Source organism: Choloepus didactylus, chromosome 2 (assembly GCF_015220235.1).
Source record: "Choloepus didactylus isolate mChoDid1 chromosome 2, mChoDid1.pri, whole genome shotgun sequence".
Classification (NCBI taxonomy): domain Eukaryota; kingdom Metazoa; phylum Chordata; class Mammalia; order Pilosa; family Megalonychidae; genus Choloepus; species Choloepus didactylus.
This window is the reverse complement of record NC_051308.1, coordinates 27,931,663-27,950,256: the sequence shown is the minus strand read 5'-3', so window position 1 is coordinate 27,950,256 and position 18,594 is coordinate 27,931,663. Positions and strand designations below refer to the sequence as shown.

General features: G+C 34.9%; 1 protein-coding gene across 13 annotated transcripts in view; it reads left to right on the top strand.

Annotated features, from left to right (window-relative positions):
- Window positions 1-18,594, top strand: part of CEP170 (centrosomal protein 170) — a 183,741-nt gene that overhangs the window by 107,182 nt on the left and 57,965 nt on the right. For all 13 annotated transcript variants that reach the window (XM_037822184.1, XM_037822177.1, XM_037822171.1 and 10 more), the window contains 3 exons: window positions 4,584-4,733; window positions 7,334-7,460; window positions 10,026-11,855. In XM_037822184.1, coding sequence (XP_037678112.1) covers window positions 4,584-4,733; window positions 7,334-7,460; window positions 10,026-11,855 — 2,107 coding nt within the window. The remainder of the gene's footprint in view (window positions 1-4,583; window positions 4,734-7,333; window positions 7,461-10,025; window positions 11,856-18,594) is intronic.

Here is an 18,594-nt window from a genome sequence, read left to right as displayed (position 1 = left end):
TGTATTGTCTTTGGGTTCACCAATTCTTTCTTCTGCCAGCTCCAGTCTGCTATTTAAACCCTCCTGAAAATTCTTCATGTGAGTTATTTTGGTTTTCAGCTCCAGTAATTCTGTTTGGTTCCTGTTCCAGTTTGCTAATGCTGCCATTTTGCAAAACACCAGAAGTGGATTGGCTTTTATAAAGGGGGTTTATTTGGTTACAGAGCAGTCTTAAAGCCATAAAGTGTCCAAGGTAAGGCATTAACAGTAGGGTGACTTCATTGAAGGATGACCAATGGCATCCAGAAAACCTCTTTTAACTATGAAGGCATGTGGCTGGCATATGCTTGCTCCCAGGTTGTGTTTCAAAATGGTGTTCTCCAAAATATTGTTCTTGCGGCATTTTGTGCTCTCTTAGCTGCAGCTCCTCTTCAAAATGTCACTCTCAGTTGCTCTTAGGACTGTCTGTTTGTCAGCTCATTTATATGGCTCCGGTATCTAATTCAGACCATGCTGAATGGGTGGGGTAACACCTCCATGGAAATTATCCAATCGAAGTCATCACCCACAATTGGGTGGGTCATGTCTCCATGGAAACGTCCAGTAAAAACATTCCAACCCAATCAACACTAATACATCGGCCCCCACAAGATTGCATAAAAATAATGGTGTTTTGGGGGACATAATACATCCAAACTAGCATAGTTCCTTTTTAAAATTTCCATCTCTTTATTGAGATTCTCATATTCCTGAGACTTTTTTAGTTCTGTCTCTGTATTTTCTTTCATCTCCTTGAACATATTAAAGACCATTTTTTTAAAGTCTTTGCCTGGTATATCCACAATCTGTTCTTCTTTGTTGATGTTTTCTGGACTTTTATCCTCTTCCTTTGGATTGGCCATCATTTCCTGTTTCTTTGTTGTCTAGTAATCTTTTGTTTCACACTGTACATTTTATTATTTTTAAATGCCAGCACTGGGATTTAGTCCATGAGCTGTCTGTTTCTTGAGTTTGTATCTTGCTAATGATAGAAACAAAGATTTTCTTGAGTGCCAGGAGCTAACAAAACCAAACAAACCAATGCAATATAAAAACCTTTCACAGACTTTGCAAATTGGCTTTGCTTTGTCTGTTGCTCTCCTTCAGAGTTCAGGCCTCCTATCAAGAAGGTTGGCCCAAGGCAAATGCAGAGGACAGGATCCTTCCTGTCTGTTTTGAGCCTGTGTCTTGCTCTGGCTTGTGCTTGCTAGTGGCCTTAGGAGCTTTCCTGTTAACAGGAATTTGAGCACCCCCCTACTCCCTCGGAAACAGACCTCCTCCCTCTTTTGGGTGCTTCCTTCCAGGACTTAAAGCAGATAAGCCTTTGCCTCAGTTGTTTTTTTATATTGTTTTAGCAATTACATGCCCTGGAGGGCAAATCTGGAAGGGGGGATGAGCTAGAGGGAAGTTTCCTAGGTCAGTCTTTCCCAGTCAGAAGGAGGCCAGGGATCCATAAAGGAACACTAGCCAGCTCTGCACTGCCTTGGGGAGGAGAAATAGGAGGGATCAGCAGGAGTGCCAGAATCTTCTCCTGTGGCTCTTTGAAGCCGCATTTTCTTGATTTGGCACTTGTCCAGTAAATGTACCCTTTTACTGTTTTCTGTAATCTTGTGGAAGTTTATTATCTTTAAGACTCCTGCTACTTTTGCCTGGAGTGGGTTAGAATAGTGGCTATCCTCAGAGCCAGGCCTCCAGCAGTCTGAAGTAGCTGATCAAAAGTGGTGGTCAACGATTGAACCAAACACTAGGATCTTGGGGAGCTAGGTCTTTATATCCCATCCTGATACCAGCAAGCTGCACCAGGGGCTCTGATTGAATATTTCACTGCTGCCAGCCATGAGACTGGGGGTTGTGTAGCTGCTTATGTGGAGAGTGCAGTTCACTGATACCTACTGCAATTTACCAGCTTCTTCCTCCTTCACTTCCCTGGATGCTTCACTGTATTCTGCCAGACTCCAGATTTTCAAAACAGATGATTAATACAGTTCTTGCATGTTTAATAGTTGTTCTCATGGTGGGACTGATTCCTGGAGTTTCCTACTTCACCATCTTCCCTCAGTACTTTGAGATCAAAATTTATACTATATCAAGTTTGGAGTTTTTATTGGAACCAGGTCAGGGTAGGATAGAAGGGAAGAGAATCATGAGTCTAGTGTTAACATTCTGCATTTAGTATCTTTGAATCATCCAGGAGATGAGGTGACAGGTAAGGAGCTTTGTATAGTTGGTAATTGAAATGAAGCCTTGGATATGGATGAACTCACCTAGGGACAGACTATAGAAAAAAATGTGAACATCTAGTGAACCTGGTCTCGGCTCTGAGATAATTCTATACAGTTGTTAGATCATGTATCAGATTATGTGTACTTTTTAAATTTGAAAAACAGCTTTTTGTTTTTTTAAATTTTGCTTTTTTATTTTAAAAGTTATTTTTTTTACTTAAAAAATAGCTTTAAAGTATATAGACAGATTTAAGCTGTTTACGTTCTTGTTTTCACACAAAAGTTGTCACAAATGGGTGTTTTTCGACCAAACACAAAAATAGATATGGATTTCAAGCAGAGGTATTTATTGCTATCATTAATTTTTTAAAACAGTATCAAAAATATACATAGGAACTGTGAAGACTTTTCCCCCCAAATGTTAGTACTTTAGGCTCTTGATTCTAAAATAAGTATTATTTTTCTAAAAAAATATATGCATAGCTGTCTTTAATGCTTTGAAAGGAATCTGTGGAACATCATTTGAGTGCTCTTTCCATACATTTTAACTCCCTTTCCCCAAAAAACATTAGGTGTTTGTGTGTATGTTTTATTGTTATTTGAAAATAGTGTCAGTGATTTGGGGAGATTTGTTATATTTTATTTGAAAAAGCTGAGATGTTTGAGGAAATCAAGTTTTGAGTATGGATTAGAATTAAGTATTCTCAAATCAGATAATCACTTAAGGTAATTTCTAAATTAACTTGCCAAAAAACGCAAAAATGCACATAATCAAAGGGTTGTATTTCACCTTTTACTTCCAAATTTGAGTTAGATTTTTTTTTCCTAGTGATTATAAACATAAGGAAACAAACCACACCAAATTTGGGAGACGAAAATGTCTTGCATTTTTTTTTTTTTTTTTTTTTTTTTTTTTAAGCCAGAAAGCTCTAGTTAGCTTTCTTTAAAAATGGGATTAAAAGCAGAGGACTCAGAAGGGTATACTCACTTTTTTTACTGGCATTCACTTTAGCCCATTCTAATGTTTAGCAAAATGAAGCAGTTTCTGTTTTTTTTCTTCTGCTCACTGTACTCCCATGTATTATTAAAACTAATGTTTGATTTAAAGTTAATAATATATAGTTTGCTCTTAAACAAACATAATTTGAATATTGAGCAGCTCAACAGAATATTACATCTTATAATTCTTGAAAACTATGTAGTTATTTAAATTAACTATTAAGTAATAAGGCCATCTAGTGGCAAAATTTCCAGGTTTTGGTGAATTTGAAAATCTGCTATCTTTTTTACTAAATGTGGACTTCAGAATATCAGATAGCTGTAATGTATGACCATTAAAATAATGTCTAGAAAATCGTTTAGCCTAAGGTATTTTTCCTTTCTTATAGAAAATGAAGGTTTCTGTGATGTGTTCCAAAGATTCTTTGTACAAATTGCTCATTTATATGCATAATATTTTTCTTGATTTTAATAAGCAGATCCAAACTTACAGCTGTGAAGAATAAGCATTGGAAACAAAGAAGGGAATTCATAGTAAAACACATTGTTTAAGTTTACTTAATTAAACCTGTTTCTAATCTATTTAACAATACCCAGGGCCTATTATGTACCAGGAAACAAGTAAGACTCAGGTCCTGCCCTTAAAAAAGTTGGTCTGTGCATTTAGAATATTTCAAAAATGTTGATCATAGATAGCCTACTTATTGAAAATGCTGATCTATGTGATTAGGCCCAGGAATCTGCATTTCAAGCCAAGTTCTTTAGGTGATTGTTAGGCACAATGAAGTTTGAGAATTATGCTGTACTCTATACAAAGAGCATACGATAAAATCTTTTATTTGGCAACTTGGTAAATTAGAAGTAAAAACTTAACTCTTATAATGTTAAACATTTGTTACAGAAGAAACAGTTAAAATCAACCATACCTTTATAGTTTTTCATCATGCTTCTCAGAAATAATAGAACATAGAAACAAACTGAAAACAAGCTGAAGAGGTACTCTTTCCTGACTCTTTGCATTATTATGATGTTTAGCAACATTATTAGCATCTTCTAACAAATCAAATGTAATATCATGAATATTTCTTATATTATCAAACTGTATTTGCTATATATTTTAAAAGGAGAATTACATTTATATAAATCGTCCCTGTCCTGTTTTTCTCTCCAGCCATCACTACAATTGTATGGTACCCTGTCATTAAACAAGTTTTACTCATTATTGAAATCATATACTCAAATTAATTTAGAATATTTCTGTTTGCCTGTGAAATTAGCAATATTCACATATTAATCTGGTGCTCAGACTTTCCATTTTCATTTATAATAATTTTCTCCCTCTAGGTCTTTGGAGTAGATGACAATCAGGATTATAATAGGCCTGTTATCAATGAAAAACATAGAGATCTGGTAAAAGATTGGGCTCTCAGTTCTGCTACAGTAGTAATGGAAGAAAGAAAACCACTGAGTACACCTGGATTTCACAACTCAGAGGTATGTATCTCTTCCTCATAATTACATAAATTAACCTGCATAAAATGTAAATTGTATCATTTGTTAATTATATTGATATATCCCCTTGTAAAATATTTCTTACAACCAGATTTTCACAAATTATTTGTTTCTAATGACAGCTGTAAAGAATTTTACAGTAATTCAGCTTTACTTTTTGTTATTCTGTTCTTTTAATATTCTTTAGTCAATAAAAATGTTACATTTTAGTAAGCTGTTATTGAGCTATATACTCACTGCTCTAATTGATAAAAGGAGATAAAGGAAGAAATATCATATACTGCTTATACATTCTAGGAGGTCATGTATTTGGAATGGAAAGACCAGTATATCATGCCAGGAAACGTGTAGAAGGAAGTGCCTAATAGATAAAACTTATACCCATAAATAAATGCCAGAGTACTACAACCCAACATGTAATTAAAATAATGTGAAATTAATTAAGAATAACTTGGTTAATATAGGTATGGAGTCTTTATGGTATAGTAGAGGTAAAAAGACCTGAGTTCAAATCCTACAACTGCCACTTAACTAGCTGAGTGACTTTGGTTCAGTCACTTCCCCCCTCTTAGCTTCAGTTTCCTCATCTACACAAATGGAATTTTGGTAAAACCTATAATGAAGTCCTAAAGCACCCAGCGTAATACCTGCCTCAGATTTATGCACTCAGCACCTGCCTCAGATTTATGTTTATTCCTTTATTGGAAAAGTTACTAATTTCATTCCTCACCAATGTGTGAAAAAGAAATGCAGTAAAACATGTATCTTCAGATGGGAACAGCTAACATTCAATAAGATCATTCTTTATGCCATTTTACATATAAGGAAACTGAAGTTCATAGAGATTAACTTGGCCAAGATCTTAGAACTGGTACCTAATGGAGCTATAATTTGAACCTTTAGAAGCCTTGATTTCTCAACTCATGCTATACTGCCTCTCAGGAAATTAGTTGATTTTAAAACATACAAATGGTACATGAATATAAAATATAAACAGAATGAAATCTCAAGGCACAAATAAAATACAAGTGAAAGTTTGCATTTATATAAAATATTTGTTTTGTAGACAGGAAAATAGATCTGTGTTTGTATATTAATGTTAAAATTGTCCCTTTATGGTTTGACATTTCCTGAAAACTGTCAGAGCAATTATTGTACTTTAGTGTTCTTTTTTCCTCCTTGATCTTAGAGAATTTTTATTCTGGTTTCTGTTTTTAAAAGATGTTTAATTTACTTATTGAAAGCAAATGATGTTGATGCAAGGCAGTGACTAGATACTCTGATTTTTCCAGGAGGGTTCTGGTGAATTGTGAACTTAAACTCTATCCTCTCTTCTGTGCCTTCAACCTATGCTATGTAAAATTTATATATGAGTCTAGTATATATGCATAAAAATTTATATATGAGTCTAGTATATATGCGCCTATGTTGGAGTCACCTAAACAGGCCAATAGATTGAAATTAAGAGTTTGACAGTGACACCCATTCTATTGTGGGTATTCCTAGCATGATGGGAATAGCTCTGGTACTACCACAGCAGGCACTAGTTTATTCCCATAAAGCGGTATCCCAAAGTCTTCATTATATTTATATCATTCTGTGTATGTACTTTTTAATCTGTTGTTCTTGAAATCATAGTTTATGTGAAATAGTTACTTCATCAGTATCTGTCCTGTTATCATTAATATAGTAAATCTGACACATTTAATAAAATACTTATCTAATAATTCAAAATAAAGCTTCAGTTATAGCTTTCCATTCCCTGGTTATCATTCCAGCTTCAATATTAAGCCTTGGTTTAGAATTATAGTGAGAGGGAACAATTTTTTTATATATACCTCTCAATCTTTCATATTAAATAGCTAAATTGCCCTGCTCTTAATGATCTTAAGTATGTGGGACCAGATCATGAATTAAATTTATTTTTGTGCTTGACTATAAGGGTTCAGAGAGTACTTGCCTTAAGGACAGATCTAGACATGGGAAGGTCTAGATCCAAACTGGTTATACAAAGATTCTTAAAAGTTGAATAATTTCTAGCTCCTTCTGGAAATGTTAAAGTGTTGTAGAGAGATGTCGAAAGGCTTGGATTTGTTTTTGAAATCCCTTGAAGACATGGCCCTACAGATTTATTACTCCCAGAGATAATAGTACCAATTTAACTTCCTAAAGATATTTTAAATGGCTAGACAACAACTTGGGAATAAATCTTTGGACTCTCTGAATCTTAAAATGAAGTAGAACTAACTTCACTGCTGTAGCCACAGAACTATGACAGCCATCTGAGCTTATCTATCAGCCCAGTAAATTTTAAGCTTCAAGAGTTTTAGTAACATTGTTTGTATTTAATAAATAAAGAAAAAAATACTACATTCATAGTAAGAATGAAATGTTGCATACTTAAAAGGAGATCCTTAGAGAATATTCTCTTTATATATGAGGAAATTTAATAAATGATCATATAGTAACTTGAGGTTTAAATATTGCTTTCTTTCACAGGTTAATGTGACTAAACGGAATTCTGTTTCCTAAGAATCAGATTTGAACAGACTACATTATTTCATTCTCTCATTGTTCTTTAGGAATGCAAATCTTCATCTGGAAACAAACGTTGGGTTTCACAGTGGGCTAGTTTGGCTGCCAATCATACAAGGCATGATCAAGAAGAAAGGATAATTGAATTGTCTGCACCTATTTCTTTAGAGAATGGTATTTTCTTTTCTTTCCCTTCCTTGCTTCCTCCTCAAGCATCACAGTTTTTCAAAAACAAACTAAGTAAATTAAACCAATTAAACTATGTTCATGTATTACTCTCATGCTCATACTACACAATGAGATTTTTTTTGGACTAATAATGCATGTATCATTAATGTGTAATCCTAACTGAACATTAAAAGAAGGAAAAGAGATGAAGTAGATAAAGCATACAGTAAATGAAATACTTAAAGTAAGACTAAAGCCAGTCTGACATAGCCCATTAATTAATATAACAAATGATAATTGTCAAGTACCTACTTTGTGCCATCATTCAATGAAATAGAATTTACGTAATACATCTCTTACAAATCTAAGTAATGTGATTTTTTACAGTCTTTTGATTATAATTCTGTGAGCTGATGTGAAAATATAATGTTTGTTTTTAAAAAAACCACCCAATTATATGCCTCTAATACATTTCATTATCTTATCCTATTCAGTTATTTACATTTTTAATTAAAAATAAAACCTTCAAGGAGAATTTGTATTTGGCTTCTTTGCTTTATTCTTATTAATTTTTTTCTTATTGAAAATGGAAATGGAAATTTATTTTCTCTCTGGCTTGTGACAGCCCAGCAAACTGTTTTAAGAATTTTGCAAACATTTTCAGCAAGCATTTAAGCAATGGTCATACTATATAAAAATTATATCGTTTTTTATCATGGAAACTGGAAGTAATTGATAGTACAAAAAATATTTGGTAAGAACAGTAATTTGTACATTTATTCACATAAGCTAGTTAAGTTTGGCAAGCAAAGGAATTAGACACATGCTAGATAAATTTACTAAAGAGCCTATTAAGTATTAGCTATGAAAGCCCAAATTCTATCCTAGTTAAAAAAATAATTGACAAATAAATTAGATAAATAATTTAGATAAGGTGATAAATCCAGTTAAATCTTAAAATGCTCTCGTTAAATATATATTTGAGTGTTTATTTGCAGGTGAAAAGTGTGAGAAATGCTAGAAAAGTAATAAAAAGATAAAATACTTATTACATGTTAGGTATTTAGGAGATAAGTCATATACACATGAAAAAATAAATAAGAAAATAAGATAACACGGTTAGTTGCTAAATTAAAGTTAAATCAGTAAATTTATTAGGTGTTTCGCTACATCGTAACCATTGTGTTGCCATAAAATTTAAATGTTAAACTTTTAGAATTATAAAGGATAAAAAGACCCAGCTAAGCTAAATTGAGTATCTTTTCCCCATTTATCCCTAAAATATTAGAATGCTTTAATGTTAATTTATAGTTCCCTGAAAAGATGTATCCTGTTTCTCAGAAATCCATTCAGTTATTAACAGTCAAGAGAATCCTCCTTAAATATTCTCAAATCCCCTTACATGGAAAAATCAAAATATGTATTTTTTCCTTGGCTTCTAACTAGTGGAAACAAAAGAAGTTGATCATCTATTTCTGCATGAGGCCCCATGTTTTAGTTTCTTAGGCTGCTGAAAGCAGATGCTATGAAACGGTTTTGACTTGAATAGTGGGAATTTATTAACTTACAGTTTTGAGGCCATGAAAATGTTCAAATCAAGGCATCATCAAGGTGATGCTTTCTTCTCAAAGACTGGCTGCCGATACTTGCGTCCTCTGCCACATGGCAAGGCATATGGCAACGTCTGCTGGTCTCTCCTTTCTCTTAAGGGTTTCCTTGCTTTCAGCTGCTTGCTTCCTTGGCTTTCTGTCTTTTTCTCTGTATTCATCCAATTAATAAAGGATTCCAGTAAGACGAATAAGACTCACCTTGGTCCATGCCTTAACCAGAGTAACCTCATCAAAAACAATAGTTTTATACCCACAGGAATGGATTAGCTTTAAGATCATGATCCTGGGGTACACACCACGCACAATATACCAGAATGCCCTAATTTAAAAATCACTGTTTGTAAAATTATAATATGTCCTGCTACCTTTTTAAAAAAACATATTATAATCAGCTTTAGAATTCTTTTAAACCCTTGTTAATGTTCTGAGTTTTCTGTTTTAATTAGGAAATCCAAACTTAATTCTTTCAGGTAGATAATAATACTTATTAAAAGCTGGGAATGTTATTATTCTGTACTGTGTAATTGAGAGTATAGCAAATAAACAAAGTTTGTTAAGCATTATTTGTGCTATTCTACAATAAACTAGTTCCAGTCTGTTTTCTTGAACAAAACCTTCAGGATGGGAAAAGTCACCAAAGCAAGACTGAACACAGTGAAATGTTTTGCCATAAAACAGATTAAAAGACAAAAGGAACAATAAATGTAGGTTTATGATGAGGTGGCCCTAATTTTCATCTCATACAGTTTGCTTTCCTGGTCTTTTATTAATAATCTGCCTATTTTTGCAGTTTGGGATTGTTCTTGCTTTTTAAACCATGCTATCACAGTGTTAGCTCATTTATTTACAAATCTTTTTATTTTATATTTAAGTCATTTCTTAGCTTACACTTCAAAATCTAATGTAATATAATATTCATTTCCCTCTAATGAATTCCGTCTTTGTGGTTTTTTTTTTATAGATACAGATATCAGTGAATCTGGCATTTCAATGAGAAGTACTGGCTCAGCAACTTCCTTGCCTAGTCAGGGAGAGAGAAGGAGACGAACCCTTCCCCAGCTTCCAAATGAAGAAAAGTTTCTTGAGAGCTCAAGAGCAAAGGTTATAACACAGCGATCAGAGATAGGAGAGAAACAAGACACAGAACTTCAGGAGAAAGAAACACCAACACACGTATCCGAGAAAGATAAACAAGATACTGACAGAGCCTTGAATAAAATGAACAGGGTGGTAAATGGTGACACTCATAAAACTGGTGGAGATAATAAAACCCTGTTTCACTTAGGCAGCACTTCTCCTGGAAAAGAGAAAAGTGAAACTGATAAGGAGGCTTCTTTGGTAAAGCAAACACTAGCTAAAATTCAGCAACAAGAACAAAAGGAGCAGGCACAGTGGACACCCATTAAATTGTCTTCTTCAAAAAATGTTTTAGGTCAGATAGATAAATGTAGAGAGGAATCTCTTAAACAAGAGTCACAGCTTCAAGAAAAAACTACAGGACATTCTGCAAGCAAAGGAGAAAGAGTTGTTCAAAATGAAGGCAATAGAAGAAAAGCTGAGGAAATTCTAAAATGTCAAACTCCAAAGGGAGGAGATAAGAAGGAATCCTCCAAGTCATTAGTACGACAAGGAAGCTTCACTATAGAAAAACCTAGCCCAAACATACCCATAGAACTTATTCCACATATAAATAAACAGATGACATCTACTCCCCCTTCCTCAGCATTAACATCTACAAGTAAAACACGAGAAAGAAGTGACTCTGTGGATACTGATTCTAGTATGGACACAACCCTTATTCTAAAAGATACAGAAGCAGTAATGGCTTTTCTAGAAGCTAAACTGCGTGAAGATAATAAAACTGATGAAGGCCCAGATACTCCCAGTTATAACAGAGACAATTCTATTTCACCAGAATCTGATGTGGATACAGCTAGTACAATCAGTCTGGTTACTGGAGAAACTGAAAGAAAGTCAACCCAGAAACGAAAGAGTTTCACCAGCCTTTATAAAGATAGGTGTTCCACAGGTTCTCCTTCCAAAGATGTTACAAAAGCATCTTCAGGTGCTAGAGAAAAGATTGAAAAGAAAACAAAAAGTCGTTCCACAGATGTAGGTTCAAGGGCAGATGGTCGTAAATTTGTGCAATCCAGTGGAAGAATAAGGCAGCCTTCAGTAGATTTAACAGATGATGACCAAACCTCTAGTGTACCTCATTCTGCTATCTCTGATATTATGTCATCTGATCAGGAAACTTATTCTTGTAAATCTCATGGAAGGACTCCAATTACCTCAACAGATGAACATACACATTTCAAACTGGAAGGAAGCAAAGTTACTAAATCTAAGACTTCTGTAGCATCTGGTTCATCCAGTAAATCGACCACTCTTCCAAGGCCACGACCTACCAGGACTTCCCTCTTACGCAGAGCACGACTTGGTGAAGCTTCAGACAGTGAACTTGCTGATGCTGACAAAGCATCTGTTGCTTCTGAGGTATCCACAACAAGTTCTACATCAAAACCTCCTACAGGAAGACGTAACGTCTCTAGGATTGATTTATTGGCTCAGCCTCGTAGAACAAGGCTTGGTTCATTATCGGCACGTAGTGACTCTGAAGCAACAATATCTAGAAGTAGTGCCTCTTCACGTACAGCAGAAGCCATCATTAGAAGTGGAGCCAGATTAGTACCATCAGATAAATTTTCTCCTAGAATTAGAGCTAACAGTATCTCTCGACTATCAGACTCCAAGGTCAAAAGTATGACCTCAGCGCATGGCTCTCCTTCAGGTAAATTGGATCCAAACTTTCTATAAGTGTATTTCTTCTGTTTTTTGAGAATTGTTTTTGAAAAAATTAAATGTCTAGTTTTTGTCTTCCCAAAACATTCAACAGAAAGTTACGTAGAATTTTTTTTCCTATAAAAACTGATTGCTGTATTTAGCTTAATTGAAAATTCCCCATTTATGCAGACCTCTAATTTATGACCTAGGACAAAATAGTGGTTTCAAAATTCGATTCCATTAAACTGATTTAGGAGTTTTTACTGCCTGTTTGGCGAAGTAAGCTGGATTTGTGTGTCAAAATTAAATTAGGAATTATCTGGTTTAAATAATAATTAACATTGTGCTTCTAAAAGCATGTTTTTAACCTTTAAATATCCTCATAATTCAAAGTCCTTAAGAATATGAATAAAAACAATGCCTTTGGAATAAAGCTGTCATTTCTTTCAGAACTAAAAGAAATCTATAGTTTACCCTTTTTCCCTACTTATTTCAAATCTCATATCTTTTATTTATAGTTTTTAAACTTAAATCAGTTTATGGTTGGGGCAGGTGAAAGCTAACCCTTAATTTATTTCAGTGGAAGGAGATGGATGCAGGGGGCAGTCACTCAGCACATATGGATCAGACTGGGCTATCGGAATTTAACTGAGCTTTTATCTTTTGAGGTGCTGTTGTAGCATGCAAATGTAATAATTAGATGTAGTTAAACATAATAATTAGAAAAACTACTTAACTGCCCACAAGACTTTATCTGTTTTGGGCGTATTTGTTGTTCAAGTACTTCATATTCAGAGCTCAAGCCACTGAGGATACATGTGTTGCCAAAGAGTAATTAGGTAGATTTTTGTGTGTATACTTTAAGTATGGTCTCATGACTTCATAATCAACCTCATTCATGGGTGTGGCTGAAAAGACCAGGGGAGGAGCCCAGCTATTATAAGTCTTTGAAGATGTAGGATTTTTGTTGGTCTACAAGCATCTAAAGGAGAAGGAGTCCTAGGTCTTGAGTTTAGTGTGAAAGATTTGGTATGCAATCTTTATTTTTAGTTGGTTTATGTATGCTACAGTATATCCTAGAAGACCCCAATCTAATGGTACTTAGTATGTGGGGTTTTTTTTTCTTCTTCTTTTTTTTTTTTTCCACTTTTTATTCCTCCTCACTTCACTGCTGTTTTCCTCTGCTCCTTTCACCTTTCCTTCTCTCTGCTGCTCAGAGGGGTGTGGTGATGATGATGATCATAGTCTGTGGAAGGAATGGATATAGGCTGAAAATAGATAGCATATGATCATGGATCCAAAAAGGATAGATGGTTTTTTCCTTAATTCCCTCATTCTTGTTTCCACGTGTCAGGGTTTGGATGGGGGTTAATGAATTTATTGCTAAGTATTTTAAAAGTAACTATCTTTTGGTTTATGTTAATCCAGTGTTGTTATTCTGTTGTTTCCTTATGGCTCTACCTCTTCGATTCACATTTCCTTTGTGCTGCATTCTGTGGTGTGTATGCTGACAAAATTTCATCTCCCACACTGCTTGTTTGGTCACCTCATCTCTATTTAAGTACATTGCATTGTTTAAATATAAACTGTAATGAAAGTTGTATGTTACCAGGTAGCATGGAGCAGCTCTTCCTTCTGTACTGGTTGACTAGCTCTTAACACATAAGTGGTCTGGTTTTATTCCTCAGCGTTTAACATGAGGTGCTTATTTGAGATTCAAACCAAATATGATTACTTCAGCAAGTCCAAGTAAGAGCTATAAGATGCCATATTCTGTATGTCTTTAAAGATAAATTTTGTTTTCTGCATCTTCAAATATAGAACTTGATAAACATTCAATTTTCTACATCCAGAAATTATCTTAGATTCCTTATTGAAAATTCATAGGGCAAATTGAGGTACATGAGTTTGGCCTTCTTTGTACTTAATAGCATTGAAATCGTGGAATTCAAGAGCTGGACGCATAGGTTATCTGTAGTTTTTCAGTTAAGGAACTGAGGCCAAGAGATTAGATAACCTGTCCTGGTCACATAGCTAAGTCAGGGGCAGGATGAGAACCCGAGTCTCCTAATTCCAATCGTGGCTTTTCTACCACATCTATTCTAGCTCTGAAAAATAGCCTCTAAGGGCCTACTTATTTGCAAGCTTCCAAAAGATAGCCAGAATCGATTGGATTATTATCAGGAGTATTATTTACAAGGTCGATATAAAGGTTTTGGTATTGTTCACTCTAATGTCTATAATTCTGTTAAATCTGCTCTTGTTCTCTGTTCTGTCTTAAGGGCTTAAAGCCATATTGCGATCCAAGATTCTATATTCAGGGGCATATACAAAATGTCCCTTTTACAGTATTATGTCTTATCTAGAAGGACAATGGCCAGATCTTTCATTCAGCAGGAACACATTAAAAGAGTTGTGTTGGGTAGGTAGTAAAAAAAATAAACATACCTTTTTGATTTTGCTAATTGAGATGTCTTTGATATTATGACCTTTCTATTTCAGAAAAGAATAATATCTTGAATGAAAAAAGAAAATAAAAACTCTTAGCTTTTGAAATACATTCTAAAAATATGAAATCATAATGGTCATTATTGCTTTGCCCACTGTAAACTGTGAAGATCTTGGAAATGCCTAAACCTAGAGCCTGTGGTATTATCCAAATTGGCATATGTAAAGATAATTGTGTAATGTTTCAAATTCCATATTTTAAAAAATTCACATTTTTTTAAAGAAATGTCTATGACAAAAATAGAGGAATGGAAATCTTTGACAGTAAAATTTATGGTACAAGTACTTTTGTGTTTCTTTAGCTCTGATGTAATTTCCTTTAGGAGTTGATTATCTAGTTTCCCCCTGCCCCCCAAATTCCTTCAATATTAAGTTGTAATAAATAACTATCATGGCATTATTTAGAAATTATTATGTTTAAAGTTCCTAAAATTATTGATTATTAAAGAAATACATTGAAAATAAGCATAATTTAGGAAGAGGTTCCAGATTTATTTTTGGAAGATAAATTTTAAATTAAGTACCTTAAATTATCAAAATAAAGCAGTTGGTTTTCATTGTGTTTAAGGCACATTCCCTAAAAAATGGAAAGATTATATTAATGGCCTTAAATTTTTTTTTTTTTTTTTTTTGGTTATTTGCATTCCCTTTTTTATTCTAATGTTCAAATTTTATGGATGGTAAGAACCATATGTTGGGCAAACATGGCTTGAGCTATTTCTTCCTCCATGTCAAAGGCTGATAGAAAACATTGTCAGGGATGTGTTTTCCCCATAAAATCTTATTGCTGCATGCACATAAATGTACAATGTAAAATGTGCTTGTAGTTTAATTTCCCACTAAAATATTCTGAAACAAAGTATGAAGATATAATGTTTGTTTTTTTTAAGGTGTTTGTTAAATCTGTAGATGTGACTGTGTATTCAGGCCAAAGAAGTTTTGGTTAACACTAAAAGAAAAAAGCATTCACAGATACATGATCTTGATAACTTTTTCATTTTGTAATTCTCTTGACATCATGAATATACTATTTTATAGTGAATATAGTAGTTTATTACTACCACGAGAAGAAACATGACATAATTTTTTTTCAATTCATTTTATTGATATATATTCACATACCATGCAGTCATACAAAGCATACATTGAGTTGTTCACAGTACCATTATATAGTTGTGCATTCATCACCAAAATTAATTTTTGACATTTTCATTACCACACACACAAAAATAATAAGAATAAAAATTAAAGTGAAAAAGAACAATTAAAGTAAAAAAGAACACTGGGTGCCTTTTTTTTTTTCTTCCCCCATTTTTCTACTCATCCATCCATAAATTAGACAAAGGGGAGTGTGGTCCATATGGCTTTCCCAATCACATTGTCATGCTTCATAAGATACATTTTTATACAATCATCTTCAAGATTCATGGGTTCTGGGTTGTAGTTTGATAGTTTCAGATGTTTACTGCTAGCTATTCCAATTCATTAGAACCTAAAAAGGATTGTCTATATTGCCCACTAGAGTGACTTCTCGGCTCCTTTTGGAATCTCTCTGCCACTGAAGCTTATTTCATTTCCTTTCACATCCCTCTTTTGGTTAAGATGTTCTCCATCCCACGATGCCAGGTCTACATTCCTCCCCCAGGAGTCATATTCCACGTTGCCAGGGAGATTCACTCCCCTGGGTGTCTGATCCCACATAGTGGGGAGGGCAGTGACTTCACCTTCCAAGTTGGCTTAGCCAGAGAGAGAGGGCCACATCTGAGCAACAAAGAGGCATTTGGGAGGAGGCTCTTAGGCACAATTATAGGCAGGCCTAGCCTCTCCTTTGCAGCAACAGTCTTCCCAAGGGCAAGTCCTGTGGTAGAGGGCTCAACCCATCAAACCACCAGTCCCTTATGTCTGTGAGCACATCAGCAACCATTGAGGTGGGGAAGCCCAATACCCCTGCATTCTCCACCAGCTCCTCAAGGGGGCTCTGCATATTTTTTCTTTTTTTTTTTTTTTTTTTTTTATGTCTTGTTAACTTGCTTGTTTTTTTTTTTTTAATAAATTCAGTTTTATTGAAATACATTCACACACCGTACAATCATCCATGATATACAATCCACTGTCCACAGTATGATAACATAGTTATGCGTTCATCACCACAATCTATCTCTGAACATTTTCCTTACAACAGAAAGAACCAGAACAAGAATAAAAAATAAAAGTGAAAAAAGAACACCCAAATCATCCCCCCATCCCACCCCGTTTGTCCTTTAGTTTTTATCCCCATTCCTCCACTCATCCATACACTAGATAAAGGGGGTGTGATCCACAAGGTCTTCACAATCACACTGTCACCCCTTGTAATCTACATTATTATATAATTGTCTTCAGGAGTCCAGACTGCTGGGTTGGAGTTTGGTAGTTTCAGATATTTACTTCTAGCTATTCCAATACATTAAAGCCTAAGAGGTGTTATCTGTATAGTGCATAAGAATGTTCACCAGAGTGACCTCTCGACTCCATTTGGAATCTCTCAGCCACTGAAACTATTTCATCTCATTTTGCATCCCCCTTTTGGTCAAGAAGATACTCTCAGTCCCACGATGCCGGGTCCACATTCATCACCGGGAGTCATACTCTGCGTTGCCAGGGAGATTTACACCCCTGGGAGTCGGGTCCCACGTAGGGGGGAGGGCAGCGAGTTCACCTGTCGAGATGGCTCAGTTAGAGAGAGAGAGGGCCACATCTGAGCAACAAAGAGGTACTCGGGGAGACTCTTAAGCACCATTACATACAACTTTAGACTCTCCTTTGTGGTAATGAGCTTTGTAAGGGCAAGTCCCATGCTCGAGGGCTCAGCACATCAAACCGCTAGTCCCAATGTTTGTGACAACATCAACATCAGTCCAGGTGAGGATGTCCAACACATCCACACGTTCCCCCAGATCCTTGGGGCTGGGGAGGGGGAGGCTGTAAATATATTTTTTATTATCTGCCCAAATTGCTCTGGGATGTGTCACTATTTCACTCCAGCCTATACTAACCTACCGTATCTCACTTCCTGTTCAAAGTTCCATGCAATTGTGGTGTTTGAACAAATCGACTGTAGAGTTGTACCTTTTAGAAAATTTAGATCCTGTACCAAATAGATACCTATTCCCTTGGTCTCATATGAAAGTTGAAGTTTTAAAACACAATCAGTTTCAACCTTTGTCCTTTGGCCTGGCTTGCCCTGGTCTTAACCAGACCTGCTTCATTCATATCACTAATTGAAGTCTGGGCTCTTTTTCAGCTTTTTTTTTTTTTTTTTTTTTTTTTTTTTGACAGTGGCTGTATGCACTAATACTGACATTCATATCTGCCGAGCTCTAGCTCTGAGTTTCAGGTGTCTCAGAGATATGCATTGTTCCAGAGAACAATCAGGTATACACTAGGGGATCAGCATCTCAAAGTTTAGAGATAGGCCTTAAAATTCAGGGATAGAGTTAACTGGTGTAAGAGCTTACAATCTAGGGACTATTACAATTATTGTGTCCACGTTAGGCTATGTTCTAAGATTCAATTCTGAGTTTACACATTGTAGTTAGTCCATATTGCTGAGGCATCATCCCTCTCACCATGTTTTCTCCAACACTTTTACTCCTATATATATATTTTCCTACAATTTTATAGAGTTCTGTTCACATACCATACATTTATCCACAGTGTACAATCAGTTGTTCATGGTATCATCATACAGTTGTACATTTATCACCACAATCAGCACTTGAACATACTGATTACTACAAGAAAAATTGTTTTTTTTTTTTTAGCAATAATAAAAAATGATAAAAAAAAAAATAGCATGTCATATAATACAATATACTACTAAGGACAGCAAATAACACCACTACCAAGAATCCCATACTGCTCCCCTATATCCCCCTGTCATATACATTTAGCATTGGCATATTGCCTTTGTTACATTTAATGGAGGTATATTACAATGTTACTGTTGACCATAGACTCCAGTTTGCTTTGATTATGTTTTTTCCTGAATACCATCCCTTTTTCAAATTCCTCCATGGTTGACATTCATTTGCTTTCCCACATGCAAAAACATTTTTATATTTGTATATTTAGTAACAGTCATTGGCCACTCCAGTTTTTGCCATGTTATACAGTCCCAGTCTTTATCATCTATCTTTACCTCTGGTGTCATACATTCTCCTATCCCACCTCTTTCAGCTTTACTCACAGACATCTTT